The following is a 21,801-nucleotide window of genomic DNA, read 5'->3' on the forward strand; positions in this document are numbered from 1 at the left end:
TCTTTCTCTCTATCTCTTCTCTCTCTTCTCTCTCTCTCTCTCTCTTTCTCTCTCTCTTCTCTCTCTTCTCTCTCTCTCTCTCTCTCTCTCTCTCTCCCTCTCTCTCCTCTTCTCTCTCTCTCTCTCTCTCTCTCTCTTCTCTCTCTCTCTCTCTCTCTATCTCTCTCTCTCTCTCTCTCTCTCTCTCTCTCTCTCTATCTCTCTCTCTCCTCTCTCTCTCTCTCTCTCTCTCTCTCTCTCTCTCTCTCTCTCTCTTCTATCTATCTCTCTCTCTCCTCTCTCTCTCTCTCTCTCTCTCTCTCTCTCTCTCTCTCTCTATCTCTCTCTCTCCTCTTTACAACGGCCGGACCTGGACTGACCAGCATGCGTTGCTGATGGTGTCAAAACCGGCGCGACCTGAGACCGGGCCGGAGGTCACTCGTGCCCGATGTCTCGCCTGACGCTGCTGCTCTGAGTAACCGCTGCCCGGCGCTGTCGGCAGGGTTTCCGTCTGACCCGTCGCGCAGGGCCGGCCGCTGGGGCGACTACACCCGCTGCGACTCTCCCTTCCGGCTCGTTCAGTCCATGGTCCATCACGCAGCAAAGCGACACAAGGTGCGTTAACTGTTTGGCCATACGGCGATGTATGAAATTCAGATGTGGGGTGTGCAGCGTGTTCTCGGGATGCGCAGCGTGTTCTCGGGAGCGCACCTCCATCCCAAACCTCGATCGTTCTTGTCGCAGACCATCTAAAAGTGTGGTTTGGAGAGCCCCGTCGTTCTCCAGGTTCTTCCGCCATACCATGTGGCAAATACTGCCTGCTCATTTCAGCAATATAGACAATTTTTATCCTGAACCATCAATTTTATACTGAATATTTCGGTCATGCCCATCTGTAGCAACGACAACGTTTAATTCGCCTTACGATATCATGCATCAGCTAGCGAGCCGGCTGTTTGTTTGTTTGTTGGTTTGTTTGGTTTGTTTGGTTTGTTTGGGGGCTCAGAGTGGCACGTTACGTGGCCTGGTCCCGCTCTGACCCCGCCGCTCGTCCCGCCTGACCCCGCTGTCCGCCTCCTCCTCCCTGATCCCGCCATCTGGTCTTTTGTGATCCCACCGCCCGGTCCCCTCTGACCCACCGCGCGGCCCCGCCTGACCCCGCCATCCGGTCCCGCCCGATCCCACCGCCCGGTCCCCTCTGACCCCGTGGTGGCCCGGCCCTGCCTGACGCTGCCGTCCGCGGCCCGTCGTCAGGACCAGCTGGCCTACATCATGTGGACCGGCGACAACGCGCCGCACGACAGCTGGAAGACGTCGCGCCAGGAAGTGTTGTCCTCGTGCTAGCAACATCACCGGCCTGCTGCGACACTACTTCCCCGGCGTGCCCGTGTTTCCGGTCATCGGCAATCACGACTCGGCTCCAATCAACAGGTGGGCCAGCCCCGCTGAGAGACGGAGATCAGCAGGTGGGTCAGACCACTGAGAAGCAGAGATCAGCAGGTAGACCCGACCGCTGAGAAGCAGAGATCAACAGGTGGGTCAGACCGCCGAAAAAAGAGATCAACAGGTGGGCCAGACCGCTGAAAGGCAGAGATCAACAGGTGGGTCAGATTGCTGAGAAACGGAGATCAACAGGTGGGTCGGACCGCCGAAAAAAGATCAATAGGTGGGCCAGACCGCTGAGAGGCGGAGATCAACAGGTGGGCCCGGTCGCTGAGAAGCGGAGATCAACAGGTGGGCCCCGGTCGCTGAGAACCGGAGATCAACCAGTAAGCTTAGCCGATGGAAAAGTGCGCGGACACGGCCAGTGCGTGTAGGCAAGCGATGCAGAATAGATAGGACAGCGCAACCAACGCTTGGTGTGGAGCGGACGGGACACAGGGGACTCATGTACGTTCTCCATGATTTATCATCTCAATTATCGCCCATTGTTCACCTTTCCATGCTACAATATTTTGTTGATGATGATCATCTTCTCATGTTCATCGCTCAGTCTGTCATTTAGTGTTAAAGTGTTAATGAATGAGGAATGCCTCCCTTCGGGTACAGCTTTGACTTTATAACTTTTTTACTTTAGACTTTTGACATCATGGCTTTCAACTTTGACGGATGACCCTCTATTGTAAGCTTAGGGTGACCAATTAGCACTTTCAAGTGTAATGCAAAGTGGTAGGCATTCCCATGCCTTGGATGCATCAGGGGCCCTGTAGTGATAGCCTCCGAGAATGTCACCAGTCAAACACGCAAATTCAAGGATCGCCTTGACAAACCTTTCCCTGCAACAATAACCAGTGAATGGTCCGCGAGAATCCCGTATTTGCGGCAACAAAGCCGCCTGTGTTGACAGGTCGGGAGAATGTTTAGGATGTTGTGCATTTCGGTGCGTTAGGCGTTCCTTGCAGTCTACAACGTTCATCTTCAGATTGCATGACATTCATACCGTTTAAATAAGGTTTACGTCTCACTGGTCAGTTGATGAAAAGGGTAGCAGCTTACAACTCGGCAATCAAATCACACCACGGGCCATGTGGCGTATTGCCTGTGTTACCCCACGTCTCCATTACCCCCGACTATGACCATGTCCAATCCGTTTCTCCGGCCCTAGCGTCAACAGTCCCTCTCCCTCGTCCCTGACCGTGTCTGTCTTGCTCGGCAGCCCCTCTCCTCGTCTCTATCCGTGCCTGTCTTACTCGGCAGTCTGTCTCCCTCGTCCCTTACCGTGCCTGTCTTGCTCGACAGTCCCTCTCCTCGTCCCGAGCCGTGCCTGTCTTGTTCGACAGTCCCTCTCCTCGTCCCTGACCGTGTCTGTCTTGCTGGGCAGCCTCTCTCCTTGTCCCTAACCGTGCCTGTCTTACTCGACAGTCTCTCTCCTCATCCCTGGCCGCGTCTGTCTTGTTCGGCAGTCAGTCTCCCTCGTCCCTGACCGTGTCTGTCTTGTTTGACAGCACTTCCCCTCGTTCTCGTTTGACAGTCCCTAACCGTGCGTGTCTTACTCAGCAGTCTCTCTCCTCGTCCCTGAGCGTGTCTGTCTTGTTCGGCAGTCGTCTCCCTCGTTGCTGGCCGTGTCTGTCTTGTGCGATAGTCCCTCTCCCTCGCCGCTGACCGTGTCTGTCTTGCGTGACGGTCCCTCTCCTCCTCCCCAGCCGTGTCTGTCTTGCGCGACGGTCCCTTTCCTCGTCCCTGACCGTGTCTGTCATGTTCGGCAGTCCGTCTCCCTCGTCCCTGGCCGTGTCTGTCTTGCGCGAGGGTCCCTCCCCTCGTCCCTGGCCGTGTCTGTCTTGTTCGGCAGTCCGTCTCCCTCGTCCCTGGCCATGTCTGTCTTGCGCGACGGCCCCTCTCCCTCGTCCCTGACCGTGTCCGTCTTACTCGACAGTTTTCCGCCTCCCGAGGTGTGGCGGGATGGCTTCAGCGTCGCCTGGCTCTACAGCGCCTTGGCCGACTTCTGGAAGCCCTGGCTGCCCGCCGACGCAGGTGAGTAGGATTGTGACTGCTGCAGCCGCCGGGCGGGGCTCCAACTGGACGCCCCAGTGTGTCTAGCCCAGTTGACTACAGGCTTTGCTGAATGCTGGGGTGGCCAGGCTTCAGCTGTAAGCCAGGAGGAGTGCGCGAGCGTCGTGAACTCAGGCATTGCCAGCGGTATAAGTCGTGATCAAGGGACGTCAACGGCATGATTGGTAACAGCCCACGAATTGGCGCCGCAAGGATTTAATACAAAGTGCTTGGGGCGAGGAGCCGTTGTCTGATGGAGGATCCACGGTGCCGGATTTTCCGTTGGAGTTTTCCTCCATCCGTAAGCGCTCGTCTTTCCTGATAGGTATATTTGTTCCTGCTTTCCTGATATACTGTATTTTCAACCTCCCCTTGTTTCTCCCACGATAGCACAGGAATGTTTGATTTGTCATGAGCTTGAATCACTATGGACGCTGGCCCCGGCCAGACTGGTGGTCTGTACACTGTATAGACCGCAAGCGTAATCATAGAGGTCGGGGAGGTCCATTGACTCCCTTAAGAATTTTTGCGTTAACGGAAATGCTAAAGCCTTTCACCCTCTCGGAATCATAGAGCCCTCCCGATGATCTCTGGTGGTTTTGAGACATCCATGTATGATGTAGCACATTCGCAGGTTTCTTTAGATCCTCATGTCCCTGGGATCCAGCATCAAGGAACTTAGCAGGGACGTTTATGGAACGCGTCATGACGTCAGCCTCGAGTACACATCTAGTTAGGCTACCTGAGAAATGCTGATAGCGCAGCATCACTTTATTAGCAAAAAGGCATGAAAAATGAAAACAATGTTTAATGCCTGAGGTCTTTTTTGTGTTATACCCAGAGCTGACATGTTATTGTTATGATATTTGTCCGCCCCAATGACTAAACCGGTCACAGTGCCTGTCTTCCGCTTTGTCTACCACTGGCGCGCTATATGACCGCGCAGTCGAAGCGACCGCGACCCTTGGCAGGCTGGGGTTCGTCGCTTACGCGCCTGTCTTTTGCTCTTGGGTGGGATAACTTGCGGCCGGTGGCGTCGGCTGCGCTAAAGGTCGACTGATATCAAAAGACGGGATAGACGATGGCTATGTCGCTTGCAGTCTCTCATTTATGGGAACGCCATGCTTCAGCTAATGTAACGTTCACAGACCGGTGTACCTACAGCACCGAGTCGAGTGCATTGTTATACGGCCATGTTCTTAACACGCATCAAGGACAGGCTGCGCTGCTCCAGAGCTGGAGGGACCTAAACATGTGCATCGCCCTTCCACGTCATCTTAAGTTGAATGAGGATTTATCATCACCTGTATCATGTCCGCGTCATCATTCAAAGTACTGACAGAGGCACGGAGTTAGTGTGTGTGTCCGTCTATAACAGGGTAGGTATGGCTTGTCGAATAAAGGCACGGTAATGTCTGTTGTGCAACTAAGATGCTTCTTGCATTATCCGTCATTTTTTGTTTGTGAAGCCCTTGTCGTGCGGCACCTGTCACGAGAGGCGAGTTTATTTCAAAATCAGCCGGCTGCAAACATCTACTGATCATCTTTTGCGGTTACACTCGGATGATCTGTGCATGCGTGTCAATCTATTCGTGCGCATCGTTTTTTATATTCATTTAAAGGAGGTGTTTTATCTTTTGGCGTATCTGGTAGCCAGAAAAGTGCGGAACGTGTAAAAAGAACTGTTGTCATAAAATATTCACAACATAAATTTTCAAACCGAGAGATTAGACCCTTGCGTCCTACTGCAAAAGACGCCCACTACGAGACGTCATGTCCGTTCACTGTCCATTGTTTGAATGTCCTTTCCAGTGGCAGTTCTTCAACCGTACATTCTTTGACATTCGTAGTTCGTCGATTACAAAAACAGCTCTCTGTATGACGTTTTCGACAAACGTCATTCCTCAAATAAATCGGAGCTATATGGGCCGTAATCTCAGACGACGGCAATGATACCTATTTATTCGCAAATTGGTTAAGCAGTGTTTTGCACCTTTTCCTCACTTCATTGCCGTCATATAGGTGCCTCCTGTGACGATGGGAGCAATGGACCTCTATCCACACACTTAATAACTGTGTGCTTGTAAAAAAAGACCGAAGGAAGATGTTGTGCGCGCGATGATGCTTATGCCACGGCCAGTTGCCGCAGCAAAGCGCATTTCGTTCATCTGCCAATCGCACCCCCTCCGCCACAGTATGTCGTCATTGCATATAATGTCATACTAGGCTCGTTCTATGAATGGCATGTACAGTAAACTAATTGCTTCTGAGCTAAGGAACTGCAGACATGTCGGGCTCTGATAAAGTTGTTGTGAATATCTTTCCGTGCGCTACGATCTAGCTATCTCAGTTCTCAGTATCATGAGAGATGGCATTCCTGTTCACACCCCCGGCGCCCCATTTTCCTGGCGCATAACCCACAGATCATCCAGTATCAACAGCGAGACCGTGTTTGACTATGCGCCTAGTATTCGACTTTTATATGTTGTGTGGGCGCCACGTCCAGTGATTACACATGGAAAGCCCACCAAAAGCACTAGCCACTCTTGCATGCCTCCATCAGGATAACTGGTGCACTGGTTTCCGGAGTGATTCACCGGTGCCAAATTTCCGTTCATTTGCCGGATGCGCTCCTCCGTGGGCGGCGTGAGCGTTTGAAGTCAGGTGTAGTCGGGCACCGAAGGTTGTCGCAGTCAGAGAAATATTTGCTTCCCTCCCCCCTTCCCCCCCCCCCCCGACAATGCTTTCACTGGCCTCGGAGCGAGGTGGGGCGAATCAGACCACAGGCGCCAGCGCCGGCTGGCTCGAGCTTTCCGCCAGCAGCGGACAGCCGTCTTCAGCCCGCCCCGTCAGCTGCTCATAGCCCCGCCACACAGGGGCCATCGGTCGGCGACGGACAGCCGTCTTCAGCCCGCCCCGTCAGCTGCTCATAGCACCGCCACACAGGGCCATCGGTCGGCGAGGACAGCCGTCTTCAGCCCGCCCCGTCAGCTGCTCATAGCCCCGCCACACAGGGCCATCGGTCGGCGACGGACAGCCGTCTTCAGCCCGCCCCGTCAGCTGCTCACAGCTCCGCCACACAGGGCCATCGGTCGGCGACGGACAGCCGTCTTCAGCCCGCCCCGTCAGTGCTCATAGCCCGCCACACAGGGCCATCGGTCGGCGACGAACAGCCGTCTTCAGCCCGCCCCGTCAGCTGCTCATAGCCCCGCCACACAGGGCCATCGGTCGGCGACGGACAGCCGTCTTCAGCCCGCCCCGTCAGCTGTTTACAGTCGAGCCTCGCCACACTGAGCAATCGGCCAGCGGCGGAGCCCGGCGGCGTGCCGCTCGCGGAGCACGGGATCCTCGCGTGGACCGTCACCACCGTGATGGCTCACGCCATGGAGCGCCATGGCTTACGCCGTCTACTGCATTGGGGGGGGGGGGGGGATGTGAACGAATGCTGTTGGTCGATTCTAGATGAATTGGCACCTTAGCCACCAGTAAGTAGACGGGCAGCTACGGACGTGGGGGCGGGTTGGCGTTTGCCCATACAAAGAGGCCATAGGTCACATGACCGGTCACATGGCACATGACACATGAGGTGTGCGGTGGGATGAGGTGTTGGGGGGGGGGGGGGGAAGCGGTGCGGCCTCCTCCTCGCCATCCGGGGAGTCAACACTCGTTACAGATGCCACGCGGGAACTCCGTTTTTGGCCGGGTGTAGTGAATCTGTGACCATGAATCACGTCCAAACATAACTACACTGGTACAACAAAAACTCAGGTCGTTTTAGCGGGCCAGTTAACACTCTGCACTTTAGCGCTCTAACACTAATGCGTCACAATTCTTCAAGAAAAAGCATATGTATGGTTAGGTCAGTTACATAGGGCTACATAGGGTTACATACATAGGGTTAGGTCAGTATAGGTCAATTACCTCCAAACTGTGTCAACTCTGCAAAAGGGGCGTGCCAGTATGTAGTTTTTGTTGTAGCTTTTGTAGTTTTTGGAGATTCATTTTTGGACTGTTTTAAAGGCACTTATGAGATTGCCTCGTGACATCCCAAAAACTTCCATGTGGGATAATTTACAACGCGGCCATTGGTCACGTTGAATTAATGAAAAAAACATACCATTGGTCAAAGAGCTTAATTTGTCCTGGAAGACATTTAGAATAGTCACACCGAAGCTACTTCAGACCCCTCGTGAGGCTGTGTTGAATACTGTCTTTTTATATCCACAAGAAACCACAGGAAAGTCTTTCTACAAAATGGGCAATGCTCTGACTAAGGTGAGACTGTTTTTAGTAGGCATTCGGAGAGGTGAGCCATTGCACTGGTTCCATCGAGCTCAGTCTCTGCCCATGGGCTCCGGTCACCACGCCGGCTCCAGCTGGAACAGCCACTGCTGCACCGGTCCTGGCGTGGTTAGCTGTCACGCTATGACTGGTGAGGCTGCCTGGCATGTGATGGCTCTCACGAGACCTGAGTTCCTGCTGGCTTTATCATTACTTACCTTTTCTGTTCATATGCCTTTGCAATGCGTGATCTGTTGTTGGTAAACTAGTTGTGCACAACCTAAGCGCACACCTTTTAAATTGTGCATTGCCGACCATATCATTGCATTTCATTTTGGTTCCATTGTCTAGCACGTTCATCAATTATGCGTCCAAAGTACTCTTGTCTGTATGAAAGGCATACACGGCTTGGCAGACTTTCACATGAATATAGCTATTGGGTTTATCCCACTCATAGTCATGGGCTTTGTATGCTATGGAGGGTAAAGCCCGTTTCGCGAATAAACTCAAGCGTTTTATGAGGGGGGTTCGCTGGCACGCTCATGGACATCGTGATGGCAGCATCGACGATCAACTGCATGCCAGTAATGATATTTGACGTTTGAAAAGGTCACCTTAAGAACGAGCTTACTGCCTCAAACCAATGTTCTATAACAACGAGCTTACGAAGAACGAACTCACTGCCTCAAACCATCTTCGGACTGAAATGTATACAACATTACTTCAGATTTCGTAGCCATGGCGATCACACGCCGCGCTGATTACGCGCTGAAGACCCGTACATGGCTTGCGGCCGAAAGGTCCTTGCTCACCTTGGCTTTGTTCAAACGTCTCTTAAAGAGTAATTGGCACGCAGCTGATCATCTTTGTCGTTGCAGAAAGGGGCCTAAAGATTGTCACTACGGCTGCTGAGTGTTTTAACCGCCTGTGGAGTAGTAGTTGGGAAGTCAAACTGACACACACCGCAGCATCAAGAGATGCTATTAATCCTTGATACGTTTGCTTCTAACAGATGCCCTTGATATTAATAGATCACACTGACCCTTAACATTCTGATACTGTCTTTCTAAAGTGTGAAACGCTACTCTTAAAAACCTCCGCTGACAGGCGATTTAGCTGATTCTACATAGTTCTCCTTCGGGGCTTGCCTTTTCCCTCGTGTTCAGCCTGGTAACATTCATTTAATTAAGCCCGGTAATTTACTGAGGCAAATGCTCTCATAACAGACTCCCATGCAGCGTGCAAACCGCAATGTATAGATAGAGGCACCCGACCTCACCCAACCGAGTATTCTGTTCAAAATTCGTCCGTCAAATACTGAGCTTAAAGCCCTCATGACTGAGGGCATTGGCGTTGGCAGACTTGTATCTGATTCCGCTTCAGCAGCATTCTTCTCAGACCGACTCACTGCGCCTGAGGTCGAGGCGGACCCCGACTACGAGGAGCTCAGCTCAGCGTTGGGTCGACTCACATCCCGACTGAAGATAACATGGCTCTGGTCCTGAATCCTATGCTTCAGTACCCAAAGCCGATTTCGGTCGCAACAGTTAAGAAGGTAGATACTTCCAGGGTTTTTTGAAAGCCTACATGACACGTCTATTTTGATGACAAGCCAGCTCTGAGTCGCTGTGTTCCGTTGGTGCACAAAGAAGCGGTCAGATCATGGATAATGTTAGCGTGCGGTCTCTGCTTCCGGTTGGGCTGACTCACCGATGACTTGGCTGGCTGACCTCCAGCTCCAAATCCAACTCCAGCAGGGGCTCAGACAAGAATGAATTCTTCTCTAGCACTAATAAATTTTTGGTTCGTCACAGAATCGATCACGACTTTATTCGGAATTAAACACAAGGCTAGTCGACGGTGACTAAAATGGTTGCAGGTAGTAGATGTAACCATATATGCAGGTAGCACCCGTGACGACCGCTGCGACTTATAACCTGCTTTTTGCCTGCTAAAATCCGCACTAGCCACGCCCGTGGCAGTGACTTGAATAGAACCTTTGTGCTGGACGTTTGCGCGCGGCAAAGCGCGTCTAACGCACGTCACGGAGCGCCCACGTTGACCTTCAGGCGCTCACTAGCGATTTGTCCATTCACGACGGCTTTCCCGACCGACACAAAGCTGAACAGCGGGACACGTGGCCCGACCGGGGTCTGTTCGTGGTGACTCAGCACCGGACGTCCCTGAGAACGCTCGGCACTCGTACTACGGTACGGGGGCATCCTGACGTCACGACCGCGGTGACGTCATCGTGACGCGTGCCTGTTTCCGGTGACGTATTAGTTGCAAACTTTTTAAGACTTTAAGACTAAGATAAACAAACTAAGACTAAGACTAAGACCAAAACAAAACCAAATCCCATTGTCCAGCTAACAATAGCCATCGCGAGCTTTAAATTCGGTTTATTGGCACTTGCATCACGCTTGCTGATAAAGTTGTCCCAGCTTGGCCTCATAACGCCTCTGATTGAAAAACACTTGAGCTGAAACCCACTGCATGGAACGTTTCATAACACTATTTATAGTTCTAAATAGCAATGCAGAAATGTAATAAATTCTACAGCGTCCCAAGCTAATGTCCACGTAGAATTTGACAGAAAACTTGGATTTGAACATCTCTGGTCTGTGGCGTCAAAATTAGTTTGAATTTTGGCACGTGATGCAGCATTGTTCTGTAATCTTAGTTGCAGCGGCCACACGCATACTCTGGCTGGCACGCATAAGCTCCTAGCGTATGCGTGCAGATATAGCAGTTCTGGCACCACGGAAAGCCGTATACATGCCAAAAATCCTCATGCATCATTGTGCCGGTTTCTAGAACAGCACAGCAAACTATGAATACAGATAAATAAGCCATTCCGCAGCCAGACAGTCCCAGGACATTCAGGCGTGTTTTACACCATGCAAAAGTACGGCACAATCAAGCATAACTCAGATCCATGTACAAACCAAGTAGTGTCCTCAATGGGCTCATGTGGCTCACTGCCGATTAATCTCGCGGGAGAGCTCACGCAAAGAAGACAGACAAGCAGACAAGGGTGATGAGATGACTTTAGGGAACTAAATTGAAGCTGCATGTCAGGAGCGTACAGAAGTAGTCGGTTTTCGTACCACCACTACGGGTGTCGATTTGTACTCATTTGGGTGGGTCACTGGCCCCCCAATCTCTAATTTGCCTCCCCCAACGGTGAGTTTGGCACCCAAACTCTCTTGAGCCTAAGTGCCAGCAGGATATTAAAAATGGAAACTGACATCAACTCTGACAAAGACTGACTGAAAATCGCTTGGTCATGCCGTGTGGTCTAAACTCTCAGATATGTTAGACTAGCACTTGGTCTTTACACAGGGCTCAGCTGTACTCAGGAATTAAATGCACAATAATGCTGCAGGGTTGGAACCAGTGATTGAGTTTGATAGAAGGATGGCTTACAAGTCTAGCCCAACCAATCCAGATAAAGAAAAATACGCACAGATATTCGCTGAAACCTTTGCCTCATTCAGTCTTCCCACAACACCTGGTACATACAGACCACCAATGACACTGACATTTCAACCTTAAACAGTCCCGTTGAAAGGTCACTTCAGGTATGAGGTAAAGCTTTGAAGATGTTTCAAATGGGGACCAGCACGACTACGTAGGAGCAATTTCAAGTATTTCTTACCATCACCCACAGTAGTTCTACCGTACTGCGTTCATCACCTTGTTTATTTTACGAATACGACGGAGAAATGAATGAAAAACCCATGGATCTTCTAGCACAAGCCAACGCATGGTGCTGTCTTTTTTATTCCAGTCATTGCAAGGCCTGTGTTTTCTGTCTGTCGACGCCCTAAAGCCCTTCCGGAGTGGCTTTAGGCTACTTCCGGCTTAAGGCCAGGCAAGGATTACGTTAATCCGGCCTATGCTGTCCGGTGCAAAGCAGGGGAGAGGGTATGTTGAAGTTACATTACGATAATCTAGATCATGTTTTTCCAGAAAGATCATAACAAGTAAAGCAAGCCGCAGCAATAGATGTGTTGATTTCACCACCACACAACACGCGTTCAATACGCTTGAAGGACAAGCGAGCGTTGTCAATAAATTATAACGTCAGTGTCGCGCTAGAACTGAACAATTATCAAGTCTTGCTTGTGTTGGTATTAAACGCAAAATTAAGTTCGCAAAAATTACGTTCGGCAATTGCACGTAAAAATTAATCGGTGCATATCCGACTGCTGCTCTAAGGTTAAGACACCAAGGCCAATAGGGACGGAACCTGAGCGATCATAGATGCCGCGAGAGGCCAACAAAGAGGCTTCCGTCAACAACTATACGATCTTCAGAGCAGGCGAGACGAACCCAAGACCAACGTGGGGGTTCCTGAAGGATCGGTAGTGCCCTGAAGCCTGAAATAGAGGATGGAGGCTAGGGTACAGGGCCCTCTGAGCAAAGGTAAATTACCTAGGACCAATGTAATGAATTAAAGCCCATGGTCAATCAAAAGTTCCCGAGGAGGTTCAAAAAAAGGCCTCGATAGCACTGAAAGGTCCTCCGCAAATAAAATAGAGGGGAAAGAGCCATAGATCAAAGTAGAGGGCCCATGAACATCGCGTGGCTCTATGCCTTACCTTACATGAGCCCCAGCGATAGCACAAGGCCCTCCGAGCAAGTGGAAGGAATCCAACACCATTGTGAAACGCCTTGAGAAACTGAGCGTACCCTGGCATATAGGGCCCCGTAAAAAGCGTATAGAGCCTTTCGAGCGCATGGAAATAATCCGTGGAGGAAATCCTGATCGATCAAGAGTGCGCAGACATGTAAGCAAATAGTGTCACAACAGAAGCGTGGGACCCTGCGAGAAAACGCAAAAAGATCACGGGCAACATGGAAGGCTCCTCAGCGGTCAGACTGACCCGACGGTTGGACCTACAGCGTCCGGGTGAAGTGTACGGCCTCTGTAATGAGCCGATGTATGAGTAATGTATGTAGTAATGAGTAAATATGAGTAAATGAGCCGAGTAATGTAATGAGTAATGAGCCTCAAACTTTGTCCCAAATCAACACCTTCTCAATCAGCGGAGAATTATCATTGTCTGCTTGGACTCAATTGTCTGCATGCATGTCTCGATGCACGTCTGGTACGCAGCATGCATCAATATCAGTATCATGCCAATTTTGTACCAAAGAGCATCAAGTAGGTGTCTCATGCTTTTGACATTGATTGGTAGCATGAGACGCATCGACTTTTTAGGCCACTTTGCCATGTTTTTGTCGTGCCAAATCCTTTATATAGTTGGCCAGTCTGCGAATCCTGGAGGGTTTCTACCAGATTACACAGGTGGACCGGGGCGGCAATGTACGCCAGCTTTTTAACACATTGGGAGACCCAGATAAAAGGTAAGCAACGCTATCTTCAACAGTGAAAGGCTCGCACAATCGTGAATGTGAGAGCATTCGACTGCTGTCGAGATACGAGTTCTATTGTCTGGAATCGACAAACATAAGCGGATGCCAGCCACGCCGGGCGCGAAGCCCGAGAGCACTCCCGGCCCGACCGGCCAGAGCGGCCGGGTGGCCGACATGGCAAAGGCGATGCCAGGCGTTACATTGACGCTGCAAAGTGCCGGCAACAACTGCCACTTCAGTGGCAAACGTGCACAGCGACTGTGGTGGTCATCAGATATTCCACATCTGTCAAATCGTAACAACAAAAGACGCCCCACTCGGCCGCCTAGCGGTCCAAAGCGCACAACACATGAGCCCGCTGTAGGTTGCCGATGTTCCAGTCAGTCTTGTCGACGGTTATGCCCTCCCTCTCAAGTCTAAAGGTGGCCTGGAGCTTTTGGCGATAAGCTGGCTTTTCCATGCGGACGTGGTTCTTGTGATCAGGGGCGACCATAAAGTTCAGGGCCGACGGGTCGGGCGAATGGAAAGCCACTTGCCGGCAGTCTTACGGTGAGGCGCACGCCAGGGAGAAAGTCATCAACTAATTCAGAGAACGCGATCGGGCGACACAGCGCACATTCGTGTGCGGTGTCGCGCCACGCTACTGGAGCCCCTCCCAGGCCCGACCGGCCTCGTGAAATCGCCTCGGGGCAGCTCAGAAGGATGTCAGAGCGGTGGCGATGTAGCACTCTGAGGTGGTGTTGACGGGTCCTCGTTTTCGCCCTCGAAGAATCTTCCGTGATAGTCACGATTTGACGATCGTGAGGTCGCTGATTACAGCCTTTGCCGTTCATCCCATTTTGTCATTGCATGGTCATTAGAAGCCACTGCGGTCTTGATCGTGCGAAAATCTACATATCACTTTTAAGTGAAACATGGGTAACTTTTCTTTTGGGAGAGCCCAAAATGCACACGAGACAGGCAGTAGTTTCACACGGCCGGTTTGTTTCGTCCGCCTGCTATATCTCCACGAATCCGATACTTTGCAGTGTTAAACCAAGAACTTACAGCACAGTCGGGAGACCTCACTCAGTGTCTTTAGTACCTGTTCTAACAGGAAGAAGCGATGTGTTAGGACGACTACGATCACGTGATCGGATCATGGGGATCGAACGACACATATACCGTCGTTCGCATTTGCGATATAAGGGCTGTTTTCTTGGTTGTCATGGTATGTGCCGACTGCAATGCGTTATGATAGGGACGGGCATAACTTTTGTTTTGCATTTGGTTCGAGCCTTTTGATTGTGCGTGTTTCCACGAAGAGCGCCAGCGCTAAGTGTGGGCACTGACTCCACCATCCACCACCCACCATCGTAAAATTTCGGGTCGACGGGAAAACTTTGTAACGTAATGTAAATGCTGGAGACCTGAATTTGGGCTATTATGGAAAACTGTGAAATTTTACGTCGAACCCTGCACTTATATACATAGGCCATAGCTGTGACATGAAACGGCATATCAGTTCTAAGCTTAAGGTAACGCAGTTTGTGACAGGATGAATTTAACCTTTTAAGAGCTCTTTCTTCAACACTGGTATTTCCCCAGCATGTCGTGAGATAGTGCATGGGGCTTATTACGCGCCATTTACGGTTGTGATGCGGCCGCTGACCAAACAAACCTCGCCTTTCTCCGTACCTGCGACGCCTTAAGTTTGAACCGAACCGATGTGCTCACCGGCCTTAAGCCCGCTGCGCAAGCGAGTCATGCACTTAGACCTACGCTCTAACCACCGGGGTTTCGGCATGGCCAGTAAATGATATTTCAGTGCAAATGCACCTTCGAAATGGGATAGTTAGTGCAAATGAACCCCAGAAAAAGTACCCGAGGAACAACATGTAGGGCTACGGAGTGATCGCATGTGCCCGATCTGGTTAAGAAACGAGGGCCTCGACTTAAGCGTAGGCGCCCCCATTCAAATAAGAAATACCCATGACTCAAGGAAGAGGGCCTCTGAACGATCGAGTGCGCTAGAGAAGTTTAACAGATAGGGCCTCCGACAAGAGCGTAGGGCCTCCATTAAAAAAGGAAGTACCCAAGTCCCAATGCAGATGGCCCCCGAGGGCTCGAGTGCGCCCGAGCAGGTTATCAGGTAGGCCCTATACAGGAGAGCAGGGCCCGGCATTCAAACAAGAAGCCTCCAAGGCCCAGTGTCGAGGGCTGAGTGACTATTGGCTGCGACTCTTTAGACTCAGTCTAAAGACTGAGTGTACCCGAACAGGTTATCAGATGGCCCCGACAGAAGTGTAGGGCACTACCTTCAAATGCCCAATGTGTAGGGCCCCCAAGCAATCCAATGCATCCCAGCAGGTTAACAGATGGGGGCCCCGACAAGTGTGTAGGGCCCCCCATTGAAAAAGAAGGTACCGATGACCCAATTTGGAAGGGTCCGAACAACCAAGTGCGCCTAAGCAGGTTAACAGATGGGCCCCGAAAAGAGCGTAGGGCTCTAAGCGAGTGACAGCGAAATGGAAGGGCCCTAGACAAATGTAGAGGGACCATAAGCATATAGCGAATGTGTAGGTAGATTAACCGAGGCCAATGTGGAGGACCCTTGAGCAACCGAGGATACCTCGGCAGGTTAACATATGGGGCCTCCGGCTATAGTGTGCGGAGACTTTCCGGCACATGGGAAGAATCTGTGGAAAGCCCCTGATTGACCAGAGCGTCCCGGCACACTAGCAGGAAGGGCCCAGGAACAGCGCAGGGCCCTCCGGGCAAATGCAAAGAAATCAAAGAGAACACGGAAGGCTCCTTAACGATCGGATTGACCCTGCAGGTGGGCATAGAGGTCCCCGGAAACAGCATAGGGCCTCTGGACAGCGTAATGGGCCTTGAGATCTCCCAATCACTACCCTGCCAGAAGAAACATAACTTTCTTATGAGAAACAGCCCAGACAAACCCGACAAACCAAAATGCACCAATGTAGTGTATCAATTCAAATGCAACATCGAAGGCCGTAAACCTCGTTCTAAACACTATATTGGCGTGACCACGACACTCTTACAACGCCTGGCAATGCACTGACGTGACGGGGCACCTCTGGACCGCATGCAACACGAAGATGACGGGGCACCTCTGGACCGCATGTGACATGAACATGACAGGACATTGGCACGACAACAACTGACAGACAATACTGACATTTTACGGACGTACAATGACAGAAGACTTCAGATTTGTGAAGTATATTAATTAACTACTTCTCTCCAGCCCTAAACAGACAAACAAATTCTTGTACAACCCTTAAACTATTAGATGGTGGGCGGTGAGCACTATCGATGTGATTATAGCAACAGTGTTTCCATTGTATCTTTATAGTGTTCCCATTATGTACAAGTATGGATGTAGGGCAAGTAACAAACTATGACTCCCTGTCAGGCTTGCTCAGAAGTTTAAAGCAGTTCGTTCGTCAGGACGAATGCCAAACGCTGATAAATCACGTCTGAAGACCGATGTCTGGTGTGGTAGACGAAGGGCACCTGATGTAGCCGCGGCTATAATGTAGAAGGCAGAGGATATGCAAAATATGTGAATGCCAACTTAAATATGAAGCGTCAGGGATATTAGATAATAAAAAACGCATGAGCCTTTGAATTGTTTCGCTAAATTGTTTTCGGGTCATTACTTCATGGCAGGAAGATTACAGGGTACATGGTGCCTCAAGCCAACTATTGAAACAGGAGATACGGGACTCAACATATAACATGTTGTTGAAATAATCCCAGAGCTTCCTGCATGCTGTGCAATGCTTTATAGCAGCAAATATGGTGTGCACTTGTAAAAATTGTGGATATCCAACTGAGGCCGCGAGCCCGCCCCTCAGCTCTCACGTGATGGCTTAGACTGGGTGAGATCCGTCTCAAGTCCTTGGAGCTAAAGGTGAGCTTTGGTTGCATTCTGGTCTTAGAAGCCCCATTGGAGTCCCGCTAATCTTCCGCGCGACGTGATGACCTGAGATGACTTTCTTTCCTTCAGTCGCCACTCTGGAGAGATACGGCTACTATTCGGTTGGTGTTGGGCCCGGCTTCCGAGTCATCGTCCTCAACACCAACGTGGCCTACAAACTTAACTTGTGAGTCAGTGAGCGCCACGCGGCATTGCCCAGAGGCGTCGCAGAGTCCGTGGCCGAAAATCGATCCGATCAACGCGCTGGGATCGACCGGATCGAAAGGATCGATGCGCCCGCGTTACGCCAGACAGGGTGGTGATGTTCACCTTTCCGTAAGCGCGCGATTTTGAAGAAAAATTATGTATGCACCATTGCGCACCATCGTGGTCGTTCGAAAGCGGGTCACACATATCACAAAACGCGTGCTAGTTACTGCTGTTGGAACTGGGAAGTGCATCAGCTACAATGTTACGTCGCCGACAAGAGAGTGCGTGATGTCTGTGCACCGCTGACCTGTGCCCCGCGCTGCCCCAGTGTCGGCCGGCGCTGGCTAACCTGTGCCCCGCCCTGCCCCGGTGTCGGCCGGCGCTGGCTGACCTGTGCCCCGCGCTGCCCCGGTGTCGGCCGGCGCTGGCTGACCTGTGCCCCGTGCTATCCCGGTGGCGGCCGGCGCTGGCTGACCTGTGTCCCGCGCTGCCCCGGTACGCTGGCAGCTGGGTGCTGCTGACGGCGCAGCGCGACCCGTACCATCAGCTCGAGTGGCTGGCCGACGAGCTGCGAGCAGCCAGCAGGGCCGGCGAAAAGTGCCACGTGATCGGGCACATCTCGCCCGCCGACCCGGACATTCTGCCCGCCTGGAGTCACCTGTACCGCCGCATCATCCGCAGGTGAGGGCTGCGCGGGTATGGCCGGCCGGCGCCGAGCGTCGCACCGCCGGCGAGATGGTACGATCAGAGGCGGCCTAGTCGCGACCGCTGCGTGGCCGGGCTGCCTGCCCTCGCGGCGATACGGAGGTGTCAAGAGCGAAGCGTCTCTATGATTTTTAAGGCATGTACAGCTGTTGCTGCAAGTGCACTCATTCATGTAGCAATTGTGACCGGAATGCTGTTCTTTCACCGTGAGCGGGAAGCAAAAGAGGCAAAAGTCGCGTCGCTCAGTAGGCGCTGCCCGTATTTTGCGTCTACAGGCTTCGAGCAATCGATGTATTCAGGCGCTTACATTAACCATTGGTATGTGCTCTTTACAGCTACCAAACGACTGTGACGGCCGAGTTCTTCTCTCACACGCACGTGGATGAGGTCCAAATATCCAAAGACAAGAACGACGAGGCATTCGCCGTCTCCTATATAGCGCCCTCTTTATCACCCTGGAAGGACGTCAATCCCGGCTACAAGGTTTATACAGTAGATGGCGCCAGGGGAGCAGACTCAACTTGGGTAAGCATGCTCGGGACGGATTCAACATCTGACAACGTATGCGCAGGGTGCAACATGCACGTACCAAAGCGCTTAAGCATCATGAATCCATTTGATTTACGAAAACTAACCACACATCTGTCAATTGCTCTTTGACCCCCGGTGGTGCTAAACAGGAGGATTGTGCCACTAAAATCCCTCGCAGCCGTTCACATTTTACATAGCATAATGTAGTGAAAGCAATTAAAGTTATCAGGTCAAACATAATTTACGTTACCGATGTGATTGGGGGGGGGGGGGGGCGTTGGAGCGCAGCCGAAGCTTAACAAAGGGAGGTGTTTTAGACGGAAACATCAAGCTCAGGCGTGATGGCAAATCATGCTCTAGTCTTATTTTTTATTCTAAAACGCTAGAGAGGGACACAGTTGTCTTCCTCTCAGGACGAGCAGCACGTCCGCTTTTCTCGCATCTTTAGCCCAAGTAGGGGCCAAACGGGTGCTAACTTTTGCACCGTCTTTTGCACCGTCACTTTTGCTACGCCTGACACGACGCTACCAGACGGAAGGAGAGTCCTCTCAGCGCCACCAGGCGGAGGAGCAGGTTGAAGATGACTAACATGACTAACGCTATCTGTGAGCAGCCTTTTACAGCATGTCGCGAGAGACCTCTGTGTGATCGAATCATCGGACCATAGTCAAGACTCAGCTGTCCTCCCGCTGCCGTGATACCGGTTGAATCGACATGCAATCCGACGGGTTGGAGTGACATTTAATCTTATGACTATTGTTTTTTTTTTCTCGCCCGTGTCACGCCTGCTAAGCAATCAGACAATAATGCAACATTATACAAGGGCGGATCTCAGCGCAATCTCTGTTTTCTGGCGCTTTGTGCATACTATAATGAGGGCTGAGCCAGGTAGAGTGTCAGCATGGCCTGACCTGGCCTCACCCGATCTGACCTAAGGTGATCATGCACGGACGCACCTCATGCGTTGGCCTCCGATCTTCGGCCTGACTTGATCTGGCTTGAGTTTACCTGGGCCAAGGTACTTGACTGATCTGGAGCACTGGAAAATGATAACGACTTGATCTGACCTTACTTGACCTAGTGTCAAGGCTTCTAAACTTAACTAGACCACCGGGTGACCGCCTGACAACATTAAACTCAATTTAATCTGACATGACCCATTGCCGTGGAATTTGGCTAATCCGTAGCACTGAACGACCGCACTGACCGGACGATACCTTATCTGATCAGCTGATGTCATCACGTTAGCTGACTGATCTGAAGTGTTCGACGTCATAACATGACTTTACCCCGTGCCACAGGAGCTCACTCACCTGTAAGGCTGGGCGACTTGACCCCACCCAACCCGACAATATCTCACCCTGCATGAGCCGACTGACCTGACCATTGTCGCGGGAGCTGACTGATCTGGAGCGCTGGATCACCGACCTGACCTGACCTGACCCCGTATCGCAGAAACTCATTGACCTGGAGCGCTGCACCACTGACCTGACCTGACCTGACCTGACCTGACCCCATGTCGCAATAGCTGACTGATCTGGAGCGCTGGACCACCGACCTGACCTGACCTGAACCCCTTGTCGCAGGAGCTGACTAACCTGGAGCGCTGGACCGCTGACCTGACCTGACCTGAATCCGTGTTGCAGGAGCTGACGGACCTGGAGCGCTGGACCACCGACCTGGCCGACGCTAACCGCGACCCGGACCGGTACCCCGGCTGGTTCCTGCAGTACCGAGCCGCTGAGGAATACGGGCTCACAACACTCTCACCCGAACAGTGGAGCAAGGCCGTCAACGCGATGCTGCTCAAGGACCATCTCTTCACCAAATACTACAGGTGCGCCGTCACTGGACGGGCAGGAAGGCTTACCGTGCGGACCTGTTTCATGGCGTCCAGTCGGATCAAAGCAAGTGTTGCGCCTGACAGGAGAATGCAGCGAATAGTGCACCGTTCCGCATTGTTGCGTAATGTACACAGAGGGCGGCCAGGTGGCAGTTGACCAATCACAATATTTTCAGACTTTCGTTATCACGTAGGTATGCTGTTATTAATGATTGCAGAAATAACACAAACAAAAAGCAGCCCCGCACCAAGCGCCAGGTTTTTTACATCTGTGCCATAGGCGCAGGAACGTCTCAGAACGCGTGCGTGTCTGGCAGGGCAATCAAATCTTGGGGTGAGTAAGGGACCCCTCCCCCCCCCCCCGTTTCTCCGCCCACCAGCCGCGTTCGAAGCAGCAGAGTTACCTGACCCGCCGAGCTGCGGAATGTGCCCTGACCTGCCACCTGCCGGCGGCCGCAGGAACCTCAGCGGGGGCTCGCGTGTGCAAGCCGACTGTGACGGTGAGTGTCGTCAGGAGGTGATCTGCAACGTGGTGACAGCCGACCGGTCCAGCTCGCTACACTGCGACCTGGCGCGCGCCACCTACCGGGCCGGGGTCAGCCTGGGTCGGACGGACCCGAACCGGGCCGTCACCGCCCGCCGCAGCCTGCCGTGACTCGCCGTCGCTGCCCGCCGCAGCCTGCCATGACTCGCCGTCGCTGCCCGCCGCAGCCTGCCGTGACTCGCCGTCGCTGCCCGTCGCAGCCCGCCGTGGCCCACCGTGATCTGCCGCCGTGACCCGGCCTGCCGTTACCTGAATCCTGACCAGAGCCCCCTTGACCTGTCAGCCGAAACCCCAGCCAGCGCTGATTTTGACCCGGGGTACAACTAGGCCCCAATCTGGGATGCCAGCGCGCCCTGAATCGGCCGTTGCTCTGACATGACTTGGGCCGCCAGCGTAACCGCCCAGGTCACCAGCACGATCTGTCCCGGCCGGTCACCAGCGCGATCTGTCCCGGCCAGTCACCAGCGCGATCTGTCCCGGCCGGCCAGCGTAACCGCCCAGGTCACCAGCACGATCTGTCCCGGCCGGTCACCAGCGCGATCTGTCCCGGCCAGTCACCAGCGCGATCTGTCCCGGCCGGCCAGCGTAACCGCCCAGGTCACCAGCACGATCTGTCCCGGCCGGTCACCAGCGCGATCTGTCCCGGCCAGTCACCAGCGCGATCTGTCCCGGCCAGTCACCAGCGCGATCTGTCCCGGCCGGCCAGCGTAACCGCCCAGGTCACCAGCGCGATCTGTCCCGGCCGGCCAGCGCGAGATTCTCGGCCGCATACGGGCATCGGGCTATCGAAAGAGGCATTTTTCCGCCAGACACGGCCTCGGGCCAGCGTCGCTGGGCTGGTCTCGGCCCAGCAGCCAGCGTCGCTGCGCCGGTCTCGACCCCGCAGCCAGCGTCGCTGGGCTGGTC

The 21,801-nt window shown here is 52.7% G+C and overlaps 1 protein-coding gene across 1 annotated transcript; it reads left to right on the plus strand.

Moving 5' to 3' along the window:
- The first annotated feature begins 2,008 nt into the window (after positions 1 to 2,008).
- On the plus strand, positions 2,009 to 21,292 carry LOC119108958 (sphingomyelin phosphodiesterase). Its single transcript, XM_037232504.1, has 8 exons — positions 2,009 to 2,022; positions 3,353 to 3,450; positions 17,153 to 17,249; positions 17,780 to 17,953; positions 18,313 to 18,460; positions 20,155 to 20,345; positions 20,811 to 20,956; positions 21,288 to 21,292. The coding sequence occupies exons 1-8, from the start codon at positions 2,009 to 2,011 to the stop codon at positions 21,290 to 21,292; spliced, it is 873 nt and encodes a 290-aa protein (XP_037088399.1).
- Positions 21,293 to 21,801: the final 509 nt, after the last annotated feature.

Source organism: Pollicipes pollicipes, unplaced genomic scaffold (assembly GCF_011947565.3).
Source record: "Pollicipes pollicipes isolate AB1234 unplaced genomic scaffold, Ppol_2.1 Scaffold_712;HRSCAF=819_pilon_pilon_pilon, whole genome shotgun sequence".
Taxonomy (NCBI): Eukaryota; Metazoa; Arthropoda; class Thecostraca; order Pollicipedomorpha; family Pollicipedidae; genus Pollicipes; species Pollicipes pollicipes.

Excerpts from the sequence above, each read along its gene's own strand:
- LOC119108958 (XM_037232504.1), top strand. Across the intron at positions 3,451-17,152 it reads CTGGCTGCCCGCCGACGCAG|TCGCCACTCTGGAGAGATAC; the intron begins GTGAGTAGGATT and ends TCTTTCCTTCAG. Across the intron at positions 17,250-17,779 it reads GTGGCCTACAAACTTAACTT|CTGGGTGCTGCTGACGGCGC; the intron begins GTGAGTCAGTGA and ends GTACGCTGGCAG.